At 55.9% G+C, this 22,958-nt stretch overlaps 2 protein-coding genes across 5 annotated transcripts in view; both read right to left on the bottom strand.

The window, feature by feature from the left end:
- Positions 1 to 285: 285 nt before the first annotated feature.
- Positions 286 to 3,112, bottom strand: NUDT16L1 (nudix hydrolase 16 like 1). Of its 2 annotated transcripts, XM_050317728.1 has the most exons (3): positions 2,871 to 3,112; positions 2,225 to 2,485; positions 286 to 1,276 (listed from the first exon to the last, which is right to left on the bottom strand). In XM_050317728.1, exons 1-3 carry the CDS (start codon positions 3,093 to 3,095, stop codon positions 833 to 835), a joined length of 930 nt encoding a protein of 309 aa, XP_050173685.1. In that variant the 5' UTR covers positions 3,096 to 3,112; the 3' UTR covers positions 286 to 832. The 2 variants fall into 2 exon arrangements, with proteins under 2 accessions (XP_050173685.1, XP_050173686.1); XM_050317729.1 differs by lacking the exon at positions 2,225 to 2,485 and having other exon boundaries at positions 2,871 to 3,110.
- A 456-nt stretch (positions 3,113 to 3,568) lies between these two features.
- The window catches only part of MGRN1 (mahogunin ring finger 1), a 48,474-nt gene continuing 29,084 nt past the window's right edge, over positions 3,569 to 22,958 (bottom strand). Inside the window, exons 6-17 of one of the 3 annotated variants that reach the window (XM_050317680.1) lie at positions 21,977 to 22,043; positions 19,714 to 19,766; positions 17,478 to 17,525; positions 13,509 to 13,577; positions 11,774 to 11,933; positions 10,144 to 10,253; positions 7,380 to 7,603; positions 6,391 to 6,514; positions 5,903 to 5,948; positions 5,162 to 5,272; positions 4,578 to 4,622; positions 3,569 to 4,103 (exon numbers count right to left, since the gene is read on the bottom strand). In XM_050317680.1, the coding sequence (XP_050173637.1) occupies positions 4,582 to 4,622; positions 5,162 to 5,272; positions 5,903 to 5,948; positions 6,391 to 6,514; positions 7,380 to 7,603; positions 10,144 to 10,253; positions 11,774 to 11,933; positions 13,509 to 13,577; positions 17,478 to 17,525; positions 19,714 to 19,766; positions 21,977 to 22,043 (1,053 nt within the window). In that variant the 3' untranslated portion in view covers positions 3,569 to 4,103; positions 4,578 to 4,581. Of the gene's footprint in view, positions 4,104 to 4,577; positions 4,623 to 5,161; positions 5,273 to 5,902; positions 5,949 to 6,390; positions 6,515 to 7,379; positions 7,604 to 9,217; positions 9,290 to 10,143; positions 10,254 to 11,773; positions 11,934 to 13,508; positions 13,578 to 17,477; positions 17,526 to 19,713; positions 19,767 to 21,976; positions 22,044 to 22,958 lie in introns of all 3 variants that reach the window. The other 2 variants (XM_050317681.1, XM_050317679.1) reach the window with 2 other exon arrangements.

The following is a 22,958-nucleotide window of genomic DNA, read 5'->3' on the forward strand; positions in this document are numbered from 1 at the left end:
CAAATGGCTCCTCCCAGGCTCCTGCCTGGAGCCCTGGGGTGCATGAGCCAGTCTGGACTAACCCAAAAACTCAACAGCTGCAGCAGAGGTACCCCACAGCCCCCTGATCCAAGGGGCTGCCACCAGCAGCCTTGTCCTTTGCCTCTGGCCCTGGCACAGTCCAGAGGACGAACCCTTGTGGCAGCAGGAGCTGATGGATGCTGTTCCCTCCCACCCCTGCCTTCCCCATCCCAAGCTTTGGGTCCCCCAGGCTCAGCCTCAGCCTTCAAGAACGATCCCAAGTGCTAAACTTTCAGCAAAGCCATTTATTCCACTTTCCTGCTCCCACAGATCTCCAGGTAGGGCCCCACATGAGCACCCCTAACGCCCCAGAGGGAATTCATGGCACAGCTGCTGTGTTGCACCGGCACCCTGAGCGGGGCCTGGTCGCTGACATGGGCAGAGGTGCCTGACCAGCAGCCCCGTCCCTCAGCTGTGCCCATTGCCAGCAGCCAAGTCAACACGGGGCATTTAAAAAATCAGATGTTTTGTTCCTTAAAAACGAAAGGGGGACCTGACAGCAGCAGCGTGTCCCTGAAATCAAAGCATAATTCTAAGGCTCCGGCGCCCTCACGTAAGCACATGAACTCTCTGCAGGGGCTGTGCAGGTTGATCTGGGAAGCTCGCTAAGAGTTTAATGGCCATAAAAATAAATCGCTTTTCCCTGCTTCAGACAAACCCAGACCCTCCCGGCTGGGCAGTGGGGTCGCGTGGGCAGCCACTGCAGCCCCGGGTCGGAAAGGTAGAAGTCTCTCGGCTCACCCACTTTTACTGGAGCGCACACACGGTGGGGTCACTCCATCGCCTCGCCCACCGGCTGCTCTGCCATGGCATCGGCCCCCAGCCCCGCCGGCTGCTCCAGCGCCTCTGCCCCCGCCAGCTGCTCCGCCAGGGCCTGGCCCTCCAGCCCCGCCAGCTGCTCGGCCCCCGCCTGCACCGCGCCCGGGTGCTCCGCCCGCTCCGCCAGCTCGTTGCCCGCTTTGCCCAGCTCGTTGCCCGCCTTGTGGCCGTGCAGGTGTCCCGCCGCCCCTCCCGCGTGATCGATGGCCACCTTCTTCGGCTTCTGCGTGGCGGCCACCGCCTCGGCCAGCTTCTCCTCCGGCACCATGTTCAGGATCTTCAGGGCGAACAGCAGCTGGAACTTGGCTGTTCCAACGAAGGAGTTGGCCAGGAAGTTGGGCAGCCCGCCCATGCGGTCCTTCTGGGTGTAGAGGGGGACCCGGACCATGCCCATCACCTGCAAAGGCACAGGGCACAGCTCAGCAGGGCCACGGCAGCACCAGCCCCCCCTCCCCGCACCCCTCTGTCCCGACACCCTCACCCAGTGCCCGCCAGCCCACGGCCCAGGCCCGCTGCCAGGTCCTGCCTTCCCTCCACACCGGCCCCTGCCCTTCCCTGCCCTCAGCCCAGCTCAGCCCCAGTGCTGCCCCTTCCCGAGCTCCCCGCCAAGGCCCTGCTCTCCCTGCCCAGCCCTCTATCCCAGCCCTGGCTCGGTTCCCCCATCCTGCCCCTTTGGGGGGGATCCCGCTGCCCCAGGCCACTACGGGGAGTCTCCCTTCCCCCTCCAGCCCCTGCCCCGTGTGGGGACACCACAGCTGCCCCGTGTCCCCTCGCCCAGGCCACAACCCAGTGCCCTCTGGCTCTGCTCACGCGGCTGTGACACCCACCGAGCGCCCGGGGGCGCAGGGGGAGGCCCTGGGTGTCTCACACTGCCCCGGGGCTTCAGCCACACTCAGCTGCCCGGGAGGAGGAAGAGGAGGAGGAGGAGGAGGAGGAAGGTGCCCCTGCACGACCCCCATGTGGGCCGGGGAGGACTCAGCTCACAGCGACATCACCACACCGCGGTCACGGTCCAGTCCGGGCACTCAGCCCAGGGCAGGGGGATCCCCCCCAGCTGCAAACGGCTCTCGGCCACATCCCTTGGCCGAGGGTCACACGGGCTCCTCCCTGCACGGGCAGGCCCCGGGAAAGGCTGGAGCCGGAGCTCCCTGCGCTCCGGAGCCCGCGGCGCGACCCGGCCGGCTCCTATCGCCGATGCCTCGGGCGGTGCTGGCACCGGCCCCGGCAGCTCTACCTGCGGTGCATTCCCCGGCCGGGCTGGCCAGGGCCGCCCGGCAGACCCAGGAGGAAGCGGCGCCTTCCCTGGGCTAAGTGAGAGCTCGCACACCCCTCCCGGGTGTCCCACCTCCATCCCGTGGTCTCGGGAATGCACCGCGCTGATCTCGATGGTGTGCAGCTCCTCCAGGGTGAGCTGCCTGGCGTAGAAGTGCGCGACCACGCGGTGTGGCCCCTCTGTCAGGTGCGAGCACAGATAGTCAGCTTCCGTCAGGCGCACACAGCCCAAACCCAAGCCCAGCACCCGATTCAGACCGTCCTCCAGGGACCAGTAACGGCGATCCACGAACCCCCCGGGAAAGCCCAGCAGTCCGTCAAATCGCATCTGCATCTGCAATAGAGGCGCAGGGTGTTAATGGGGCACGGCGGGGCCCCCGCCGGGGGGCGAGGGGGGGCCGAGGAGCCTCCGGAGGAGCCGGAGAAACGCGGGGGGCGCTCCGGGGCGGCCCTTCCAGCTCCGGCGCATCCAGGACCGCTCAGCGACGCCGGCCCGGCTCTCCGCACCGCCCGCGGGCCCGGGCTCGGGCCCTCCCTGACGCTACCGCCCTGCTCGGATCCCCCGCGGAGCCGCCCCCTCACCCGCCGCCCCCGCACCCGCGGCCCGGCCCAGCCCCGTCCGCCCCGGCCCGGCCCGAGGGCCCTCCCGGCCCCGCTCCCGACCCCGGCCCCGCTCCAGGCACGGCCCCGCTCCCGGCCCGGCCCCGCCCGGCCCTCACCAGCACGGCGTAGCGCAGCGGGATGCGGCCGAACAGCATGCCCGGGTTGGGCGCGTACAGCATCGCGTGGCACGAGTGGCTCCAGCCGGGCCCGAGCCGCATGGCCTCGTAGCGCGTGAGCGGCTTGAGCTCAGGCACGCCGGGCACGCCGAGCGTGGGCAGCGGCGGCAGCGCGCCCATGGCGGGCAGCGGGCCCATGGCCGCCATCGTCCCCACGGCCGCCATCGCCTCGCGCCACCGCCGCCCGCTCCGCGCACGCGCCGCGCCCGCCGCGCCCGCCCGCGCCCGGCCAATGGCGGGGCCAATGGGCGCCGGCGGGGCCCGCCAATCGCCGCGCGCGCACGGGCGGGGCGGGGCGGGCGGCGCGCGGGCACCGGGGAGGGCGGGCGCGGCTGCGCGCGCCGAGCGCCACAGAGAGCCAATCGCGGCCCAGAGCGGGGGGAAGGGACGGCGAGGGGCACGACGGGAACGTGGCGGGGCACGGAACGGAGGACCCGCCCACAGCGCCCTGGCCCCGCCCCAGCCATGGACACGCCCCCGCCGCGCGCAGGCCCCGCCCTGCTGCTCCCGGTCCCGCCCCTCAGCCACCGGCCCCGCCCCCATCCCAAGACCACGCCCCCGCAGCCCCCGGTACCGCCCGGGCCCCCCAATCCCCCCGTTCCCCGCCCTGTTCCCCCCTGCACTCGGAGTCTGGCGGGGCTGCTCCACGTGTTTATTCCTACAAACATAGACGGGAGGTGGGGGGGACGCGCCCCGGGCCCCCCCGCAGAAGCAGAACAAGGCACACGGCGTGGGCAGCGCCGGGCCCTGCGGGACGGGCCGGGGGGGACCCCGCGGCCCCCGCTCCCCGCGGCCCGGCACGGCGGGGAGGCCACGGCTCTGTCTGTACAGGGGCAGTGACAGCAAAGGGCTGTGCTCGCTGTGTACAAAATATACATCGGTAGTGTCCGTCCTTCATCTGCCCGTCGGAACCCAACGCCCCGCCCGGCCCCACGGACACCGCCCACGGGAAACACGGCCCCATCCCGACCCACCGCCAGGGAACATGCACGGGCTGTGCCGGGACCGTGTCCGGGGGTAGCGGGCAGGGCCGGGCGGCTCCGGCAGGGCCCGGCCCCGCTCACGGGAGGCCCTGCTCGTCCTCCAGGTGCAGACGGGTCTGCTCGAAGAGAAGGGGCTGCACGGGGCTGCCGGTGCCGCGCACGGGGAGCGTCTTGGTGTAGTCGGATGAGCCTGCGAGAGGAGAAGGGGGTTCAGCCTCGGAAACGAGAGCCCTGGGGGCAGAGGAAGGGGCTGGCAGAGGGATCGGCCAAACCCTCCTCCCCTGGGCTGGCCAAGGGAGACGGGGCTGGAGCCAAGAGCTCCATCCCCTCCAGTGCAGGCTCAGCATCGGGGTGGGACACAGGACACTAAGGGGACAACACGCCCTCTGTCACCAGCCTGGGGACACCAGCACGGTGTTCACGGTGCCCATGAGGCAGCAGAAGCCAGTGGGAAGGGCAGGGGTTTCTGCTGCCCTGCCTGGGGTCCAGGCACACAGGGACAGAAGGGATGCTGGTGCCAGGACTGGGAATGGACCCAGGACAGAGCCTGGCTGGTTTGCTGCCCCTTCCTTCCCTGCCCCATGGCCAGGACCAGCCCCATTCCACACTCCCAGGAGGGGTCCTGCTGCCCCTCACAACAGTAAAGAAGAATGAGAAGACATACCAGCTTACTCCTCTATACCAACAGAGCAGGAATCAGGACCCAGTGCTGCCCAAGACAGGAGGGAGGAAGGCAGACAGAGAGGGAAGGAGACATTAGAGAGGTAACTCAGAACAGACTGCGACTCTACGGAAGAGAACAGGCTGCAACGACAACAGTCAGAGGTGAGGACAGCACAGGGGCACACGGGGCCCCGCCCCGCGGGGACAACACTGCCCCACCCCCAGGAACCGGCCCAGATGCTTCCCCTCCCTTGCCCAGAAGCAGGAGCACATTTGGGAGCGCACAGGAGGCTTTTGTCACACGAAGTGCCATGGAGTGGCTGCAGCCCAGAGAGGAGAAAGGAGGGGAAGGACAGAGACACGAGGGTGAGGGAGGAGGAGAGAGAAGGCGGGGCAAAGTTACCTCTGTGTTATCCCCCCTCGCCCACAGCTCTGCCCCCGGGGAGGAAGCAGAGCCCGTGCTCCTGCCCCATCTCATGGTGCAGCTGGGGCTGCCCCTGGGCAGGAACGCGCTCCCCAACCCCCCCAGGCTCTGGAGCCACGGGCACAGCCCCGCAGCTCCAGCCCCAGCGGCGCGGCCGTTACCTGGCAGGAACACGTCCACCGGGGGGTCGCTCTCGGACCGTGTCAGACCCCGGCTCTCGCCGCAGCCGCCGTCCTGCAGCACGTCCTCCACCGAGGGTGGGCGGCCACCACCTGCAACCAGCCACAGCACAGCCCCTCAGCCCCCAGCTTAGCCCCAGCACAGCCCCGGGGGTCTCCTGGCCGGCACGAGTGCAGATCTTCCACGTGAGGAAGCTCCCCAGGCCCCCCCAGCCCCGCAGAGGTCCCAGGAGAGCCGGTCAGACCGGCCCAGATCACAGTGCCAAAGGGCCACCTCTTCACACGCGGGCTCATGGCCCCAAACGTGCCCATTACCCCTCTCTCATCCCATCCTTGTGCCCTCTGGGTGCTGGCTGAGCACCAGAGATCCATCCCAAAGACACGGGGCACATCCTGCGTGCCCAGTACTGTGACTGTGCTCTCACCAGGACCCCGGTGGTGCAAGGAAACAGCCCCAGGGCATGAAAAAGCTCTACTTGAGTAGAGCTTAGAGCAAGGTGAGGTGCTGGGCAAATAAACCAGGGAGATCTGTGGATTTTCCTTCCCCCACTTCCCCAGAAGAGACCCTGGCACCTTTCCCTGGTTAAGCACAGAGGCTCAGAGATGGATTTTGGGGACTGGATGTTTCTGAGCTCATTTGTTCATTCCCTAATTGTCCCCATCCCACCATGACAGCACTGGACACCAAGGCCTGGCTGCACCCACAGCCAGGTTCTCACCTACCCTGCTGCACAGGCGAGGCCTCCTCCATCTCTTCCCCTGCCACACTCTGTAAGGAGGGACAGCACAGGTTATTTCTGCAGCTGGAAGCCTTTGCTGTGCCATTCTCCTGCTCTGGCTTTCTCCAGGGAGCTGCACTTGGGGCTGGGATTTGTTCCAGAGCAGGAGCTCAGCCACCCCTCAATGCCGTGGCACTGTGGGCTGGGATGGAGGGGTTTTACAGCCCAGCAAGGCCCAGCTCCCACCCCTGCCCCAAACACTGCCCAGGAAGCTCTGACATGGCTCCAACAGAGTGTTTTTCCAATGCCTCTGCTCCCAAAGAGGGGTCGGGGGCACAGGGAGTGGCTACATCCTTCCCCACGGAGCCCTAGGGGTAAATAAAGCAGCCAAGGCTCTGGGCAATGGCCCTTCACGAGACACCTCCCCTGTCTCAGAAGCCCCCCCAGAAGAGCTGTGGCTTGGGGCAGCTCCCCAGCAGAGCCCCCACTCACCTCTGGAGAGCTGGTCTCCCTCAGGACCAGCTCAGCCCCGCTCAGCACCGGCTGCGAGTCGGAGTCCTCGGAGAGCTTCTCCTCATCCTCCTCGTGGATCGGGGACGAGGGGGACCGTAGTGTGCTGTGTGCCAAGAGAAACTCCATTGGCAGGGAGCCACCAGCACCACAGCTCCTGGAGGATTTGGGGCAGCACAAGCCCACAAGCAGGAGCTCCCTGAATTCACCAGGGCCTCCTGTATTGGCTCCACAGTGGGACAGAGCCAAGGAGTGCCGAGCTTTGGCACAGCAACACAGCCTGGACAAACCTGCCTCTGCATGGAAAGCAAGAAGCTCAGGTCCCTCACCTACACCCTCCATGCCAAGGCCAACAGAGGAGCCTTCAGACAACAACTACAGGATCTCAGCTCAGCTCTTTGTACTCTGAAATTCAAGTCACTTCTCTCCCCATTCTTTTGCCCCTGGGGAGCTCCATGGAAAGCTGAATTCCAACAAGGTTTGGATGTCAGATGCAAATTGAGGGACTAAGTGCATTGGGAAGGAGACGTTTCCATCCAAAGTCTTCCCTGTGAGGGTTGTGAGGCCCTGGCACAGGTTGCCCAGAGAAGCTGGGAGTGTCCAAGGCCAGGTTGGACAGAGTTTGGAACAACCTGGGCTGGTGGAAGGTGTCCCTGCCCATGGCAGGGCCTGGAATGAGATGAGCTTTAAGACCACTTCCAACCCAAACCATTCCACGATTCTAAGATTAAAGTCTCCTTGATAAAAATACTATTTCTTTTGGTGGCACAGCCAGCCTTTAGGAGACCCAAGCTGTAACCTCAGGCTGAACACAGGGACAATGTCCCAGTTCTCTCCCTGGCACAAGTACCTGCTGGCCTCCTAAAATCCCAACTCAGCAGCAACGGGAGCAGGCAGGGCCCTCTCCTGGCTCCAAGAGTACGTGGCCACAAGCCCTGAGGGCCTGCAGTGTCCCCTGTCCCCATGCTGACCTGTCTGGAGACTTGCTGCGCTTGCCCTTCTGGTGGCCGCTCTCCAGGGCTCTGTCCATGGCCACGAGCGGGCGGCTGGCGGGAGGGATCCCATCCACCACCCCGGAGTAGCTGATTTCATCGTACAGGGGAGCAGAGGGGATGGAGGGGGAAACGGAGCGGAGCCCGTTCAGCGCCTCCAGCAAGGAAATGGGTTCGTAGCCTGGAGGGATGTTGTCAGAGCTCTGCAGGCAAGAGAGAGAGGGGATGTTGGGAAAACATCACCAGGCAGGAACCCCCCTGGAAAAGGGAGGCCCTGCTGCCACCCAGCCCTGCCCTTCCCCCTCATTCCCACAGCGCCTCAGCTCCTTCCCCTGCCACAGCCACTCGTTCCCTCAGGGCTGTAAAGCTGCTGATGCTCCAGGCAAGTTTCCAGAGCACTGCTTTGAGAGACTGGGCATCCCAGCAAGCTGGATCGTGGCTGGGCAGCCCTCTGATGCACTTTCAAGAGCTGGGCAAGGAGGGTGAGAAAGCCAGTTCCTAAAAAGCTGCTATAAAATTACATCTGGATTTTTTTTCTCCTAGAAGTTCCTCCAGTGGTTCAGAGACCCTTCCAGCTCAATGAACACCTCACTTTGTGCTTTCAGCCATGGAACATGCAGCTGTTTCACAGCACCACCGGTGTCACCAACACAGAGTTGGAGGAGGGGAGAAGAGGTGCACCAGCTAAAGGTTCTCAGAGCCTACACCACTTCCACTTCTCCCGTGTCCTCCCTGAGGGTTTAAAGAGCGCTTATTTTGGGTTGTGGTGGTGAAAGCTCAGGTTCCATGGCACAGCTCAAGAGGCTGGAGGAGGATTTCTCAGCCCATGGCTACAACACCCTCACTGCAAGTTACTGAGCTTTCAAACAACCCTAAGAGACACTGCTCTCTTCTGGGACACTTACCCCACCCAGGAGCACTGCTGCTCACTGGAGGAGGCTTGCAGAGAGCCACATCATGCCAAGATTGCAAGAGCCTCATTACCTGAACCCAGCCTGGTTTTCTCCAGACCTGACAAGCCCACCAAGCCACGTTCCTTGTAACACCGAACATCTAGGCTGGCTTGAGCAAGAGAGAACCTCCTTAATACCAACAACAGCCATAGCTGTATCTGATGGGAGTACACAGAGGGCACAAACAGAAACTTCCTGGCCTGAGGCCTCCTTCACCTTTCCCTTGCCCAGCTCCTGGTCCCCCACAATTGCCATTCGTGCTGTTCCCAGCACAGTGTTCCGGTTACTCAATCCCACACCAACTCGGAGTCCCCAGACAAGACAAGCTCCATCCCTCCTGTTTCTGAAAAAGCAAACCAGCCCCTTGCAGCCAGTGTTCCTGAAGGCAAGACCTGCTCCAGCTGTGCCTCTTTGTCTACCTCTGCATGCCAGCACCAGGCTGGAAACCACTCCAGGATGTGCCCACACCAAACTGTCGAGGGGATGAGACAAGTGCAAGGAAGCTTTTGGGTGAGCCAGGGGGACAGCAGTTTGGCCACAGTCCTATGCAAATGTGACAATATCTTGGTCAGGGACTATAAATCATCCAGGCTCAGGACCTGGGAACAGTGCCTGAGAGCCGGTGTCAGACCCTGGTGACAAGCTGCTTCCATCTCGCTTGCTGTCCACAGGCAAACCAGGGAGGTTGGTGATGATCCGTGCAGGGTGTGAGTGTCTCACTGCCACTGTGGAGGCAGGAGGTGGAGTGTCACAGCCCAGGCAGGGGCACAGGTCAGACCCAGCGTGTCAGCAAGCCCTGTGTGTGTGACTGCCACGTGCAGGTGACGCCGCGGGAGCCCAGTGCAACCACCCCAGGCCACTTACTGTTCTCACTCCCCTCCTAGGCTTCCTGCTGGGCAGGGACACAGAGCTCACCTTTAGGGGCTTAAAGGGACGCTGTCAAGAGAAAACCACGTTTTAAGGAAGTTGTTTCTTGAGGTTAGTGACAGGAAGAGACACTCAGCAGCATCTCCTCTCCTCGCTGCAGGTGATAGCACCTGCTTCCTCCACACACCGTGCTCTGCTTCACAGCAGCCCTCGGGGTTTCTGCCCTGCCCTGTTCCTCAGCCCCAGCTGGAGGCAGCAGGGCTGAAACACTGCAGAGGGCAGCCTTTTTCTGTGACAGCATCTGTTCCCATGAAAGCCTGTAAGATGACCTACATGTGGTTCTCCTCCTCACTCTGATCTCATGTGCCCCACCAGAGCCAGCTCAGGCAAAGAGCTGCTTGCCCTCACCACAGTGGGCACATGCAGCTGGGCCCTGAGGCCACCAGCACCACACCACTCACCCCACGCTCCCTCAGCTGTGTCCCAACGCACTCAGGGAGGCTGCAAAAAAGAGGCCTTTCTGAGAACCCCAGTGCCAAGGGCATTTCATTGGTGTGATGTGGGCAAGTCAAATTGCAACCCCCCTGCCCTGTTTTCCCAGCTCCAAGCCTGTCATGCCCAGAGTCTGCCACTCTTCTGCTGGGACAGGCCCTAAGGAATCTTCTCAGCCCGAGGTTTCTATGGATTTGTTTCCTCCAATCTAGTTGTGTCACTAATCCAGGACCCCACAGTCTCATAGGTTGACAAGGAAGGCTGCACTGCTCAGGATGCCCTCGGTGGAGGGTCTGAGCCAACCCCCTGAGGTCCCTGGGACACCAAGAAGCCTCACCAGCCATCAGGCCAGGCTTGATGCACCCACCAGCCGCCTGCTCGGGCCGAGAGCAGCACCCAGGCTCTGTCCCCCAGGGTCCCAAGGTACTTACAGAGTGCTCGTCGTGGTCAACGCTCTGTGCCAGGACGGGGCTGAACGACACGGGCGACAGAGCCCCCGGCTTCTTCCTCACCGCCCGGATCTGCAGCAGGGCACGGAAGGCTGGGAGGGAACACGAGCCAGGTGACTGCACAGCCCTGCAGGACCAGGCCTTGCCAGAGCTCCCTGCCTTGCCACAGACACGCTGCTGGCACGGGGGAGCTCCCCTGCACAAGTGTAGAGGCCCAGAGAAGTTGCCCTTATGGGTGGGTCATTCAACAATACAGAAAGAAAAACGTGAGCTTGGCCTGGGGAGTGCACTGCAATCTACAGGATGGGTGGGGGGCTTTGGGCTCATTCAGACCCCACAGAGCTCAGCCCTGGGGTCCAGCTGGCACTGGAAGCACCGTGCCTGCCAGGGGCTGTGGTGGTGAGAGGCTCTGCACCGGCTGGGGGGTTAGTGCTGTACTCCTGCCTCCAGCACAGAGATCCCTTGGTCCTCCCACCACCACAGCTCTGATCTCCACCCCCTGCCCACAGCCCCATTTTCTATCTGCAAATCTTTAATATTGTCAGTTCCTCTGTGCCCTGAATGAGCCAGACATCTGTTCTGATGCAGCTGTGAGCACTTGTCAGGCATTCCCCTGGTTCTTGTTGCACCCAGCCACTGCAAGATCAGCCTAGAGACAGAGGCACAAATCTGTCCTTGCTGCCTCTGCACTCCCCAGAAGGAGGTTCCCAGGAAGTCTGACACGGGGGCACTTTCCAAACAAATACAAGGTGCTCCCCTGCAGATGAGATAACGCTGTAACTGTTTTAAGATGTGCCACTTATAGCCAAAGCTGTCTGGCACTTCCTGTGGTAAGATCTTGCTCTTGGTTACTGCATCTTTGCCATGCTTGAACTGTTTAGACTTAGTTCCTCAGGCCAAACATCTGTCTTAGGCTCTTTTTTTCTTTTCCTCAGAATTACCAGTCAGAAACAATCAAACACCTCAGAGACCAGGCAGGGGGTAAAGCACATGATCTGCCTATTCCAGCAAAAACACGGGCATTTTCTCAGGAGATTCCTATGCCCCTGTGCTTTTGAGAACAGACATGGAATTCAGCAAGTGCTGACTGAGTGTCGAAACAGGTACTGAATTTCTTCCATCTTTTGGGAGCTAAGTAATGCAAGGGTTAAGCAGATCCTCCTAACTCCTGGTAAAGCAAAGGACTCCAAATTGACTTATTTCATCTCTGCCTCCTGGTGAAAGCAAAGTTATCAGAAGAAAAAAAAAAAAACCAAAAAAACCAAAAAAAGTACTTAGACAGCCCTCCGGTGGGGTTGGCTGCTGTCTGGGCCAGATACCCTCAGGATAAAGCTTCTGCATCCCCTCCTTTGGGACATTTTCCATTTTCCACACAAGAACTGCCGACATGGCACAGCTCAGGGCACCTTCACCTTCAGGCCCATCCCAGGGAGAGGACAAGCAGCCAGGGAGGTGCTGGGCAAAGAGCCACTCATCTATCCCCAGATGGGAGCAGCAGAGTGGGATGCTGAGCCTTGGGGTGGGCTGTGTCAAACATGTCCCCTCTCACAGCCTGCAGTGCCCTAAGAGAAGTGGAGGAGGTGCCCGTGTCTCCAGGCCCACGGGGACTCACGGAGCCTGCAGATGGGGCAGTTGTTGGCCTGGTAGCGCAGGGTGTCAGCACAGGAGTTGCACAGGCAGAGGTGTCTGCAGGGCAGGATGAGGGTGTCCCGCAGGTCCGACAGGCAAACCACACACTCGTTGCTGTTGTCGCTGTTCTCGTCGTCTGAGGGCTGCAAGGAGAGGGGAAACGTCGGCACGGGAATGGTCAGGGATGTGCCAAACTGCCAAGGGACGCCGGAGCCTGGGGAGATTTCCCACCCAAAAGTCTGTGGTAGAGCTGGCATTCTCTTTTGTCAGCTCTCAGTGGGGGTTTCTGAAGGAGAGCAAACTCCAGCCCACACAGCCCTGCTTGGACACTCCTTCCTCCCAGGGCTCTGCTCCCTGAGGGCCAGAGGCCAGGGCACTGCACTGGGAATTCAGGGCAGAGCTGTCCTTCCCCAGAGCCCCTTCGGGGCAGGGATCCCCTCAGCTGAAGGGTACCAGGAACAAGCTCCTGCCTTCCAGCCTGGTGGCTCCAGGGTCAGCATGGAAGCAAGTTCTTTGGCACTCCAGCCTTTCTTCCCCACACTGAGAGCAGCCCCACGAGGAGCTGGACAGGCAGCAGGTCAGGCTGCCCCAGGGCTGGACAGCAGGAGGCACTCCAGCCATGCCCAGCCCAGCTTCCACACGTGCTCTGAACAAGTGAGGGAGTCAGTGGTTCTTGTGCATCTTCACCAGCTGCTGTGCTGGCACAGGCTTTGGTGCAGCCTCAGAACCAGCCTGGGATGTTCACCTGCCCACAGCTACCCTGGTCAAAAGGCTTGTGTGCACCCATTCAACAGGACCGTGCACCACACTCGTGTCTCAGTCACTCAGAGCCCCCCAAAGTGGATTACAGACACTGATCAAACTGCTGGTGGGAGGAGAAATGCACTTTCCAAACCACAAGACTGACAGCAGAAAACTCCACAGTCTCCCCACCCACGTCACAGAAGTTGTGCCAGAACCACGATGACCCAGCATGGGGCACCTCCACCTTCACCTGGTGCCACTTCACGAGGTCCCTTTGGTCACCAGGGCTAGAACAGGCCAGGCAGGTGGGACAGACAGCCCACACCTGCTCCTCAGGTATTTTGGGAGGGAGGGAGGTTCTTTCCTGCCCCAGTCACACAGTTTGCTGAGCACACCAGGAAGAACAAAATGGTCCCAGGCCACAAATGTGCGATGGCTGGATCAAGAGAAAATCATTACAAGACCCTGGAGGACCCTAAAAAGAAGCCTTCAATCCTCTTAAATAGATCCTGTGGATCCTGCAGCAGCTCCTGCCTCAAGATGGGAATGTTTCTGGTCCTGGCATTTGCATACACATCCCTCAGGGATGCTGTGCTCCCTCTTGCAGGGGAATGCAGGCTGCTCTCTGGATACTGGCAAGCCTTGGAGAGCTCAGTTTTCTGGAACACTGCAGGAACATGCAGAACTCCCAACCAGGAGAACGTGAAGGAGCCAAGGGAGCAGAGACACCAGACAGGGAGGCAGCAACACACACAGAGATCTTTCTACAAACCCTAAAATCCAGTGCTCTGAAACACCCCCATGGGGGTGTTTCAGAGCACTGGATTTTAGGGCTTGTAGAAAGCTGGGTCTTTCAGGAAGGTGTTTCAGGAGGCCCCTTCTCTCACCTCCACATGGCCCTGACAATCCCCACAGTTTGGGCTCCAAAGCAGAAGGTGCAGGCTGCGAACCCACAGCTCAGGAAGGATCTTTACCTTGGTCTCCTGGTTGTTTTTGTTCTCAATGCCGTAGATCTCCTGGAGCAGGTAGCTCACCCGGTCAACCTGGGGGAGAAGACAATAGTTGGGAGTGCCAGCTGCTCTGTCACTGCTGTTTTGTGACCATTTGTGACCACCTTCCCTCCCTCCTCGTGTCAAATTGTCCATGTTACACCCACAGCTTCCCTATAGCAACGTGGAAGATAACGAACATAGCGAAGGACAGAGAATGAGAGTGGAGAGTGACTCTCTCCTTGCCCAAAAAGTGCTGCCCACCCTGCCTGGTGTGGGTAGGGAGCACCAGAAGTGGCCAGCTGGGCTATCAAAACAATCTAAAAAATGAGAACTCTGCATTTCTCAGAGATCAAGAGGGAATACACACCCATAGCTTAAATAATCCAGAGGCAATCGGCCTTCCACAGTCCTCTGTGGAAGTACTACTTAACTTCAACCAAGATGAATTTCTTCTTTCTGCACCCTGAGCAGAGAGAGGCTGCGCCAACAGCTCCTTCCTGGCACACCACTGGTGGCACATCACCTCCCTGCCCATCCCCTGGGAGCACAGGGTCAGGCTTCTAAGGACAGACAAACCATTTCCCTCAGCACGAGAAGCACTCAGTGGACAACCCTACATTAGTGCAGTGTCACTGACTGCCATCCCCAGGCCCTCGGTGGCACCTCTAAAACGGGAGGTGTGGTGGCAGAAAGTGCTCTAAGGCACAGCTGGAGGTTTACTCAGAGGGACACACTCCCCCCCAAGCCACGACTTCTGCAAACTGGCAGCTGCCTGCAAACCCCCTGGGCACTGAACCACAGCACTGACACAAGGAGGGCTGATGGGTCAAGTCCCTCTGCACTGGGGGTTCTCCCCTGCTCTCCAGCTTAGCCCTCAAGTACAGCATGAGCCTCTCACAGCTGTGAGGGGCAGCCTCTACAAGGAAGCACAGAGATATTGGTCCCCAAGGACTCAGGCCCACTAAGTTGGGTGAGAGTGTTGATCTGCTGGAGGCTCTGCAGAGGAATCTGTAGCAGCAGTGGAGGCTCAGGTTGGACATCAGGAGGAATTTCTTCACAGAAAGGGTTGTTAAACACTGGAAAGGGCCGTACAGGGAGGTGGTGGAGTCACCATCCTTGGAGGTGTTCAAGGAATGACGGGACATGGCACTCAGTGCTCTGCTCTGGTTGGTCCAAGGTTGGACTCGATGATCTTAGAGGTCTTTTCCAACCTAAATGATCCTGGGATTCTGTGATCTGGTGCTCCACAGCAGCTTCCCCAGAGCAGGATGTGTTGCTTTGCCTGCACTAAACCTTGCAACAGGTAAAAGGGTTGCCAAGTACCAGACAGACACATCACAAGCAGGGGAAGGAAACACTTTCCTGCCACCTCCATGTCCAGCTGACAACATGCAGTGAAGCCAAGCCCCCAGGACCCCAGTGCCACAACAGCTGTCAATCCCAGGGCTTCTGGCATCTCCATGTGTAACTGGCCTCTCCCCTCTTCTCTAGTCAAGCCAGGTGCTCAGAAGAGCAGTGGCTTTTCCACAGGACTCCAGTGCTGCAGATGACACATGCCAAGAAGGGGGCAGGAGGGAGCTGTACCCAGCCCATCTGCCAGTTCAGAAACGCTGTGAGCTGGCACATGGCAGTGTTAACACACTAATTCCAGAGCCTCCCTGTGTAACTCAGTGTGCAGCTCACAGACAATCTGTTCTGGGCCTGCATTTCACGGCAATGAGATCAGCTGTTGGACTGCTGAGCGAAACCCTCCGCAGCAGCTCACAGCTCACCCGGGAAGTCTCGGGGGCAATTATGTGGGAAATGTCCTTTTGTAACTTGGCATTTCCAAGAGAGCCTTGTTACAGCTCCTGACTCCTTGGAGGATCACGATGAGCGATGGTGAGTGCAGGAGTGGTCAGCTCAAAGCAAAGAGGAGGTCAGGGAGGGAGAGACCAAAGACTCTGCAGGAGCCTGCGTTCCTTTTATCTGCTTTCCTCCAAAAATCCTGAGAAACGCATGTCCCAGCAGGGAAAGGGTGAGCAGTGCAACAGCTCTTAGTAAAAAGAACTCTAGGTTTTAAAAGAGTAGGAGTAATTAAGAAGGAGTAGATGATTGCAGTCAATGCAGTCCTTCACCTTCACCCTTCTCCAACCCACTCCACACAAAGTCATCCTTCCAAAGGCTTCTGCTGCTATTTACAGCCTCACTGGATGCACACAGGAACCACTGGCCAAGTCCAGGTTATGTTTTTCTGCTGATCCATCTGTTTGCATTCATCCAGGCTGAATTTCTGTAAACAGGTTGGTACTTACACTCGAACTGAACACAGCACGAGGCAGTTCAGCTCATGGGCTGCTGCTTCCTGCTCCCAAAGAGCTTTAGAGATGGATGCCCACAAAAGGTACCCACAATCCTGGCAATGGCAGGCAGGGGAAGACACAAGGAAAGCAGGGATGGCAAAGAATGTACAATGTTATAACGTGGTTTACTCCAGGCACAGACTCTGCACCTTTGCTCTATGCTTTTAAGGGTGCAGATGCTATCTCAGTGTCAGTGGCACTCTATGTTCTTTAACAAGAGCTTCCTTCTATTCCAAAAGCCCCAGGAGAGAACTTAGAAACGTTACATTTTACTAACTGCTAACAAAAAAAAGAAAAAAAGTAGCCACAACTTAACACTGAGTGGGAAGGTTCCATGCTCTGCCAGTAAAGACAGACAAGCACTCAGTGTTTCACTGCAGGAGTCAGCTAACCAACTTCCCTGGAGAGCATTTCCAGCAAGACAGCCCTCCATGTGGGGAGTCTGGAGTGCTGAATGGAGAAGGATGCACAGCAACCCAACACTGCCTCAGAGAGCTCACACCATGTAAGCACTGGTTTAGAGATAAAAACATTAAACCCCCTCCGCCCAAAAAACCCCAAACAGGATAAATGAGTGGCTTTTCATCAGCTGACAAACACTCTGACCTGAAAAATATGTGAGGAAGAGGCACTGCTGGCATCACATCGCTCTGCTCCATCTTCCAGCCGAGGCACAGCTCTCCTGGATGTTCCCACTACAAACCTGCCCTCAACACACCTGACAGACTCCCCCCCTTCCAAAACAGTCTCTGATTCTATTAAAAATACTTGTGAGCCCCACATTGATCAACCAGCCAGGAGACTGTGCTGCAACACAGCCGAGGGGAGCACCAAGGCAGAGAGGGGAGCACAGATCAGCCTGAGACACACAGGGCTCAGAGCTGACTCAGGCTGCACCACTGGCACTGGGATAAAGCTCTGGGAGACAGGGCCAACAGTGCTGTCAGATGTCCAATATGGACAGGCCATGAGCCTGTGCACAGAGCTGGGGAGCCAAACAGTGAATTACCAAATGCCATTTTCATATATGATTACTGCCACTGTTTGTGGCTCTCTTCTGATTTGGGGACTGGCAAGGAACATCTTAGAGTGAGGAGTGTCTTATTAAGGTACTTAATGACCTTCTTGGTAGTAAAAGGCCTTTTAATTCAAATCAATAAACCTTAAACATCCATCATGAGCAGTCAAACATTTAAAGCAGAACATTGCATATGCCTAAGGGTGAAGGGATCAACCACCAAAATCTCATATCTTTCTCCAAGACACTTTAAGCTGATCCTTGCAGCAGGATCACTACCAGAGTTCTTCTCAAAACTTGAAATCCTTGGCACTCTTAGCAGTTGCTTATGAATTTTTGTCTATGCAGGACTGATGCAATTTCAGTCTTGATGAGGTACTACCCAACTTCTGCACATCACACGGGGATGGGATCCAAAAGGGCAACATTTAGGGCTGCCAGCAGCTCACTGCCTTGGCTTGGGATATCTGAGCTAATGAGGTGAGATCTCAGGCTCTCAGAGAGCACCAAACCTTCCCACTGGGTACAGTCAGGCACCAGTGGGACACCAGCAAGTCTGTCACCAAGAGCAGACAGAAAACAGGTACTTACAATCTGCTTCTGTTTTAAGGGCTTCACGGAAAAGCTGCCGTCAACGTGCTAGCAGGACAAAGAAAGGGAACATGTTAAACAGCTGAAAAATAACATCAAATAAAAATTTGGTTAAATAAAGTAAATTAAACAGACTCGTGCTCAGAGGTGGTGTGTGCCAGCCATGGGGAGGGGAAGGGGTGTATAACCAGGACAGCCTGGATGGCAATCCCTCCCAGCAGAGTTAGTGGGACAGGGTACTGGAGCACACCTCGTCTGCTCCAGTGCAGTCTTGGCTCAAGTTAAACCTTTCTGAAGTGGTCAGAGCACGACAAAACTGCCCTAGCACACTGAGTGCTTTCAGATTGCAAGCAGTCTAGCTGGGTGCAGACACTTCTGCAGCCAGTCCAGCACGACTTGGCAGGGGACAGTTGTTAACACCCTAAATAACATCCAGAGACAGAGCCACTCTTGAGGCCAAGGCCCTGACAGAGCAAGAGGCTGAGAACAAGGTCTGTCCACTGGACAGAGTCAGAAAGAAGTCACACGTGCTCCACATCCTCAGAGCCGTGAGCCTCTCATGTCCTCAGTGGCAGCAGGCACAGCTGGAACAATTCTGTAAACCCTGGTGCCAGAACTAGTGATGCCAGCTCTACTTTCCCCATCATCCACAAGGGCCACTAAAGAAAGAAATCAACCCCCGTGCCACAGTCTAGAGAGCAGCAAAGGAAACTCAGGGGATGCTTCAGCAGGTCCTGCTGCTGTGAACAGCTGCAGAGTTCATCTGCAGATGAGCATCTGTTTGCTGAAGGAGTTTCAGAAGGAAGGGACAACAACATCACACCAAGGACAGAACAGTCCTGTTTTTGGGCAAACGAGTTTCTACCTTTGCAAGAGTTGCAAGGTCAAACTACACAAAGGACCAAGGTTGTTATTCTGATCTTAAAGATACATATAAATAGCAAGTTACCAGGTCCTGCTGGTCTGTCTGTCCTCTGGGGGATCAGCAGTGCTTATTAGCAGGGACCTCCCCTGGATTTATGGACCTACACTTCAAAAGCTGCAATTACTCTAAGGATGAGGAACATATTTTAATCAAACAGGGAGGATGAACTCAACATGTACTCTGCCCTATGACTTTTTATTAAAAGTGAGATTTTAATCTTGTTCTAAGCATTCAGTGGAAGATGAGAAGTAAGAAGTGGTTGAACTACGACTGAGGGATTCCAGTGTGATTTGCTTTTCCACATCAGAGGAGGAGGAAACCAGAATAACATCCCTGTCCTAATCCCAGGGGTGCTGCAGTTGCCCATCTCTAATTGCCAGGAGTAAAACCACCTACAGAGCCAGTGCTCAGAACAACCCTTCTAACACTGGAAACCTCATTTTCTTCACAGATCAAGTCCAACAAAAAGCAACCTAGAACACTTAAAGCATCTTCCAGCCCCATGGTTTCCTTAGGACTGACTGTGCTTCCCGTGCCCTCTGACTCAGCTCTTCACTATCCACATTATCCACCTGGGAGGAAGAGAATTAAGACCTGGCAACTTGCTCGGGGATACAACAGGAACTGAGTGGATTGGGATACCGAGGTCAGCCACGTGCCAGCCTGGAAGTGGGGAATTTCCAACAGCACAGCACTGGTGCTGCTTCCCTCTACATGCCCAGCTCTGCTCCAGCATCTCTGGCCTCACCTCAGCTTGTCACCACAAGAATCACCTGCCCAGGGTACGTGTGTGCAGTGTTACCACAGCCACACATGCATCTTGCAACTCCTTTGAGGGTCCAGTTATCATGGGAAGAGAGTTTGTTGTCAAGGCTTGTACACACAGCTTGGCTGGGCCTTAACACGCAGGCAGTGGTCACTGCATCAAACACACCACCCAAGAGCAGTGAAGCTCACAGTCCTCGTGCAGGATGTGTCCTAATTCTTCCCAAGGGCTTGGCCCTGTGTGTAAACTAAGGCCAAACAGTGGTGCAACAGGGTCTGGACACAGCAGATCCAGTTCTGCCCTGGAAAACTGCACGGCAGCAGCCATGGACAACAACTTCCACAGGAAACAGCAGCTGCAATTACCTGAGTGACCAGCTCAGGTACAAATGATAATTACAGGCTGCACAGGAGCTGCTGCAAGAGATTCTTTGTACTACACCACCAGCCAGGACTCCGTTGGGCTAAGTGTTACATAAATACAAACCAATGACCCGTGGAAATGTTTACATACACAAGGACAAAGGGAAAAAAGACCTCATTTACCTTTTCAAACGCAGCCAGGAGAACATGGGCGTGACCAGTGACCTCAACCACCACTGCAAGGAGGGAAAGAGCAGATCTGGTTAAACCTTGTAAACAGCACGAGCATAAAAATACCTTGAGAGTTGCATTTTAGTCCACTGACATTTCTGAACTGTTCTATTTTCATCTCTCCTGCATTTAAAACTTATCTTGCCCGGTTGATTCATCTCACTGGGCTCTGTGGTGGGCCCTACCCAGCCATTCTTGGCTGCTCCAAACTATCCCCCTTGGTTTTCAGAGGTTGCAAAGGGAAAGTAAAACAAAGCCGTCAGTGGGATTCTGCTCTCCCCTCACATTCCTGGGTTTAATTACCTGAATTTATCACAGATCCATCTGGTTTAACAGCAACTGGCAGCACTTCCAGCCCTTATCACTTTATTTCACTCTAGTCAGACACGCTTGTAAAACATTTCTTTCTCATGCCAGCTCCAGCCACTGAGGCATTTCTGCCCAGTTCTCTGACTTTCTCCCTCAAAGATAAACATCACATCTCCCCCTCTTCCAAACTCCAGAGTTCCTTCTTAATCCAATAGCATTGAGAAGGGGCTGTCAGAGGTTTCAACAGTGCACTCCTGGCTCCCTCAGCAAGCAGAGAGCAGGGGAGGGGAGGTACAGTCCCAGTCTCCCTCACTCAGGACTCTGAGGTTCTGTTCAGCTCCAACTGGTTGGGCCTTTTTGCTTAATTCTGTTCAGACTCATCGTATGGAAATGGGAGGCAGAGGTGGTGGAGGAGTCACAGAGGGAAGGGAAGGCATGGAACCACCACCCAATTTGATTAAACACAAGCAGTTACAGGCCAGCTGTAGTTTTCCAGGTGCTCCAAACACACAAGGCCAGCTCCTTCCAGGCCCATCAGTTTAAAAAAAGAACCAAAATGCACAACAATTTCCTCAAATCTCGCTCAAGTGTCACATATTTTTTATGCTGATATTCTTTCCAGGAGAGGATTTAAAAGCAATTGCCTTTCCAGGTTATTAAAACAGATGAGAGTACATTACTGGCTAAGACTGGGCACGGTATGTGCAGAAATGTATGCTTCCCATGCTGCCTCCTGTTCTATTTTTGATCCTTCTAGACATGCCCAACATTAGAGAGCATAAATACCTTGCCAAAAGTTCCATGAAGATGTTTTACATTATGGTAAAGAAATATACATATATGTGGATTTTACTAACAGTGCCTGAAATCACTAAAAATAGATGCACTTTACAAGTAATTTCCTTTATGTTGCACTGTGCTTTGTTAGTCACACTTTAATTGGTTCATCCACTTCTATTTCAGTCTGCTTGTTAGACTGTAAAAATAATGTAATGAGTTTCTGGGCTTTTTCACATCTACAGCATAAGAAACTGTGGAAGTGACTGACCTGAAAAATGTGATCAACAACGGATTATTTTTCCTTCCTAATCACCTTAAATTTTGTAAAAAATGTCACAGAAGTGAAATGCTGGCCCTGCTGGCCACGACACCCCTCCAATTTCAGAGAAAATGTGGCTTCCTTGTGCCCTTTTCATTGTTGACAATTCATGTGAGTGCAAACACGTGGAGCCCCAAAGCACACACCCCACTAAGGGAAATACTGTGCAAGGTGAGTAACAATCTAAATATTTACTGGACATCCCCCTCCAAAGCAGCAATCCACTTTAAAAATAATCACCAAATAATAATAATTATAAACTATTTTTAAATAATTAGGAATTATTTCTCCTCAAAGGTTACACTCTTTTATTGTAACCATTCATCACCCTGGGGAAAAAAACCAGGAGAATTTCAAACTGCTCAGTGAAGTTGCATGGTTGGAGAGTAACCTGAGCATTTTAAAGCCATTTCCTTTTCTCTGCCCATTTCTAGGTTTTTATGAGGATAACTTACCCTAACAAGGGAGAAAATACTCCCTCCCTCCTCCTCTTACAAACTGAAAAAGCAAAACCCAAAGAATAAAGAAGTAATTTGCTCCAATTTGTGCCTGGCATCGGTGCCAGAGCCAGGAGCTCTCCTGAACACCACTCCAACACTAAATACCTGGCCATTTTTCCTGTACAAAATGCAGGCTAATTTTAGAAGTATGTTCTTATGCAAGAACTCATGGTTAACCAGGCCCTTTCAATAAAGGGAAGTTGAGGTGAACTCCTGAAATATTTTTACTCTGGAAAGGCTCTCCAAGGAGCCACCTAAGCTCAGAGGGAGCCAGGAGAATTCCAAGGGAGCAGAGCACCGTGCTTACCATCCCCTTCATCCACCACTGCCCGGATGACCACAGGGAACACACCACGATCCAGGTCAAAGTTCAGCTGCGGGGACAGAAACGAGCTGAGGTCACACCAGGGTGGGTGCAGACAACACTGGAGATCTCGTAACAGCAGAGCAATGAAGGTCCCTTCTGACAGGCCCCCCAGCCCCTGGTCTCAAATGGTATTTAATTCTCACTAATTCACGTATCCCAAAAGCCTCCTGAGTGATTTGTAGCAGATTGTTGGAATGTGTTTAATGCCACAATTTTGCCTGTGTATGGCAGGATAGGCGAGGCTTTAGCACAGCAGTGCATTGTGCTCCCAACAGCACAAAACTGACCCTGACTCTTGGATGAAGCTCCTGAGGAGAAAAATCTGTCAAACTTCAAGCTCACATTCCTGAAGGAAACACCAGACTGATTTCCATCACTTGGTATGTCATGAAATTCAAGTCCTCGACCTTCTAATTGGTGAGAGTGACAATTTAAGATCTCATTTGAGTGCAAGGAAAACAGACTCAACTTCTCCCTTTATCCTGCACTTCATTAAAGCACTTCAGAAGCTCTGTGTCATTTTAGAAACACAAGGAAAAGGCAACCTTACAGACACTGTCCTATGCCAGGAATGGAAGTGGCTCAGAGATTGGATTTCTGGTGATTTTTTTAATTACTGACTTGGAGATTTTTGTCTCATCTCTTGCCAGGACTTAAAAAAAAAGAACATGTCATTTCACTGTGGTGCTCCAGGTAGTCTGTTTTCAGTTTTCCCATGAAAACTGAGACTCAATTCCAAGTGCTGCAGCACCATCCAGGTAGTGTTTTGGGGCTCCCCCAAATTTCCTGCAGACCCAATATATCATTTGCAGCGTGATTCGCTCCAGCCAGTCCCTCAAAAGATTAATTAATTAATTAACAAGGCAGCCACTGGCACAAATGGCCACCCAAACCACCCAGACTGCAGGTAAGGTGACCCTCA

The sequence above is a fragment of the Myiozetetes cayanensis genome, unplaced genomic scaffold, assembly GCF_022539395.1.
Source record: "Myiozetetes cayanensis isolate MyiCay16 unplaced genomic scaffold, myiCay2020 scf20-37, whole genome shotgun sequence".
Classification (NCBI taxonomy): Eukaryota; Metazoa; Chordata; class Aves; order Passeriformes; family Tyrannidae; genus Myiozetetes; species Myiozetetes cayanensis.

Excerpts from the sequence above, each read along its gene's own strand:
- NUDT16L1 (XM_050317728.1), bottom strand. The coding sequence starts at position 3,095 with ATGGCGGCCGTGGGGACGATGGCGGCCATGGGCCCGCTGCCCGCCATG. Across the intron at positions 2,486-2,870 it reads CGCTGCGCTACGCCGTGCTG|ATGCAGATGCGATTTGACGG; the intron begins GTGAGGGCCGGG and ends CCTCTATTGCAG. Across the intron at positions 1,277-2,224 it reads CCCGAGACCACGGGATGGAG|GTGATGGGCATGGTCCGGGT; the intron begins GTGGGACACCCG and ends GTGCCTTTGCAG.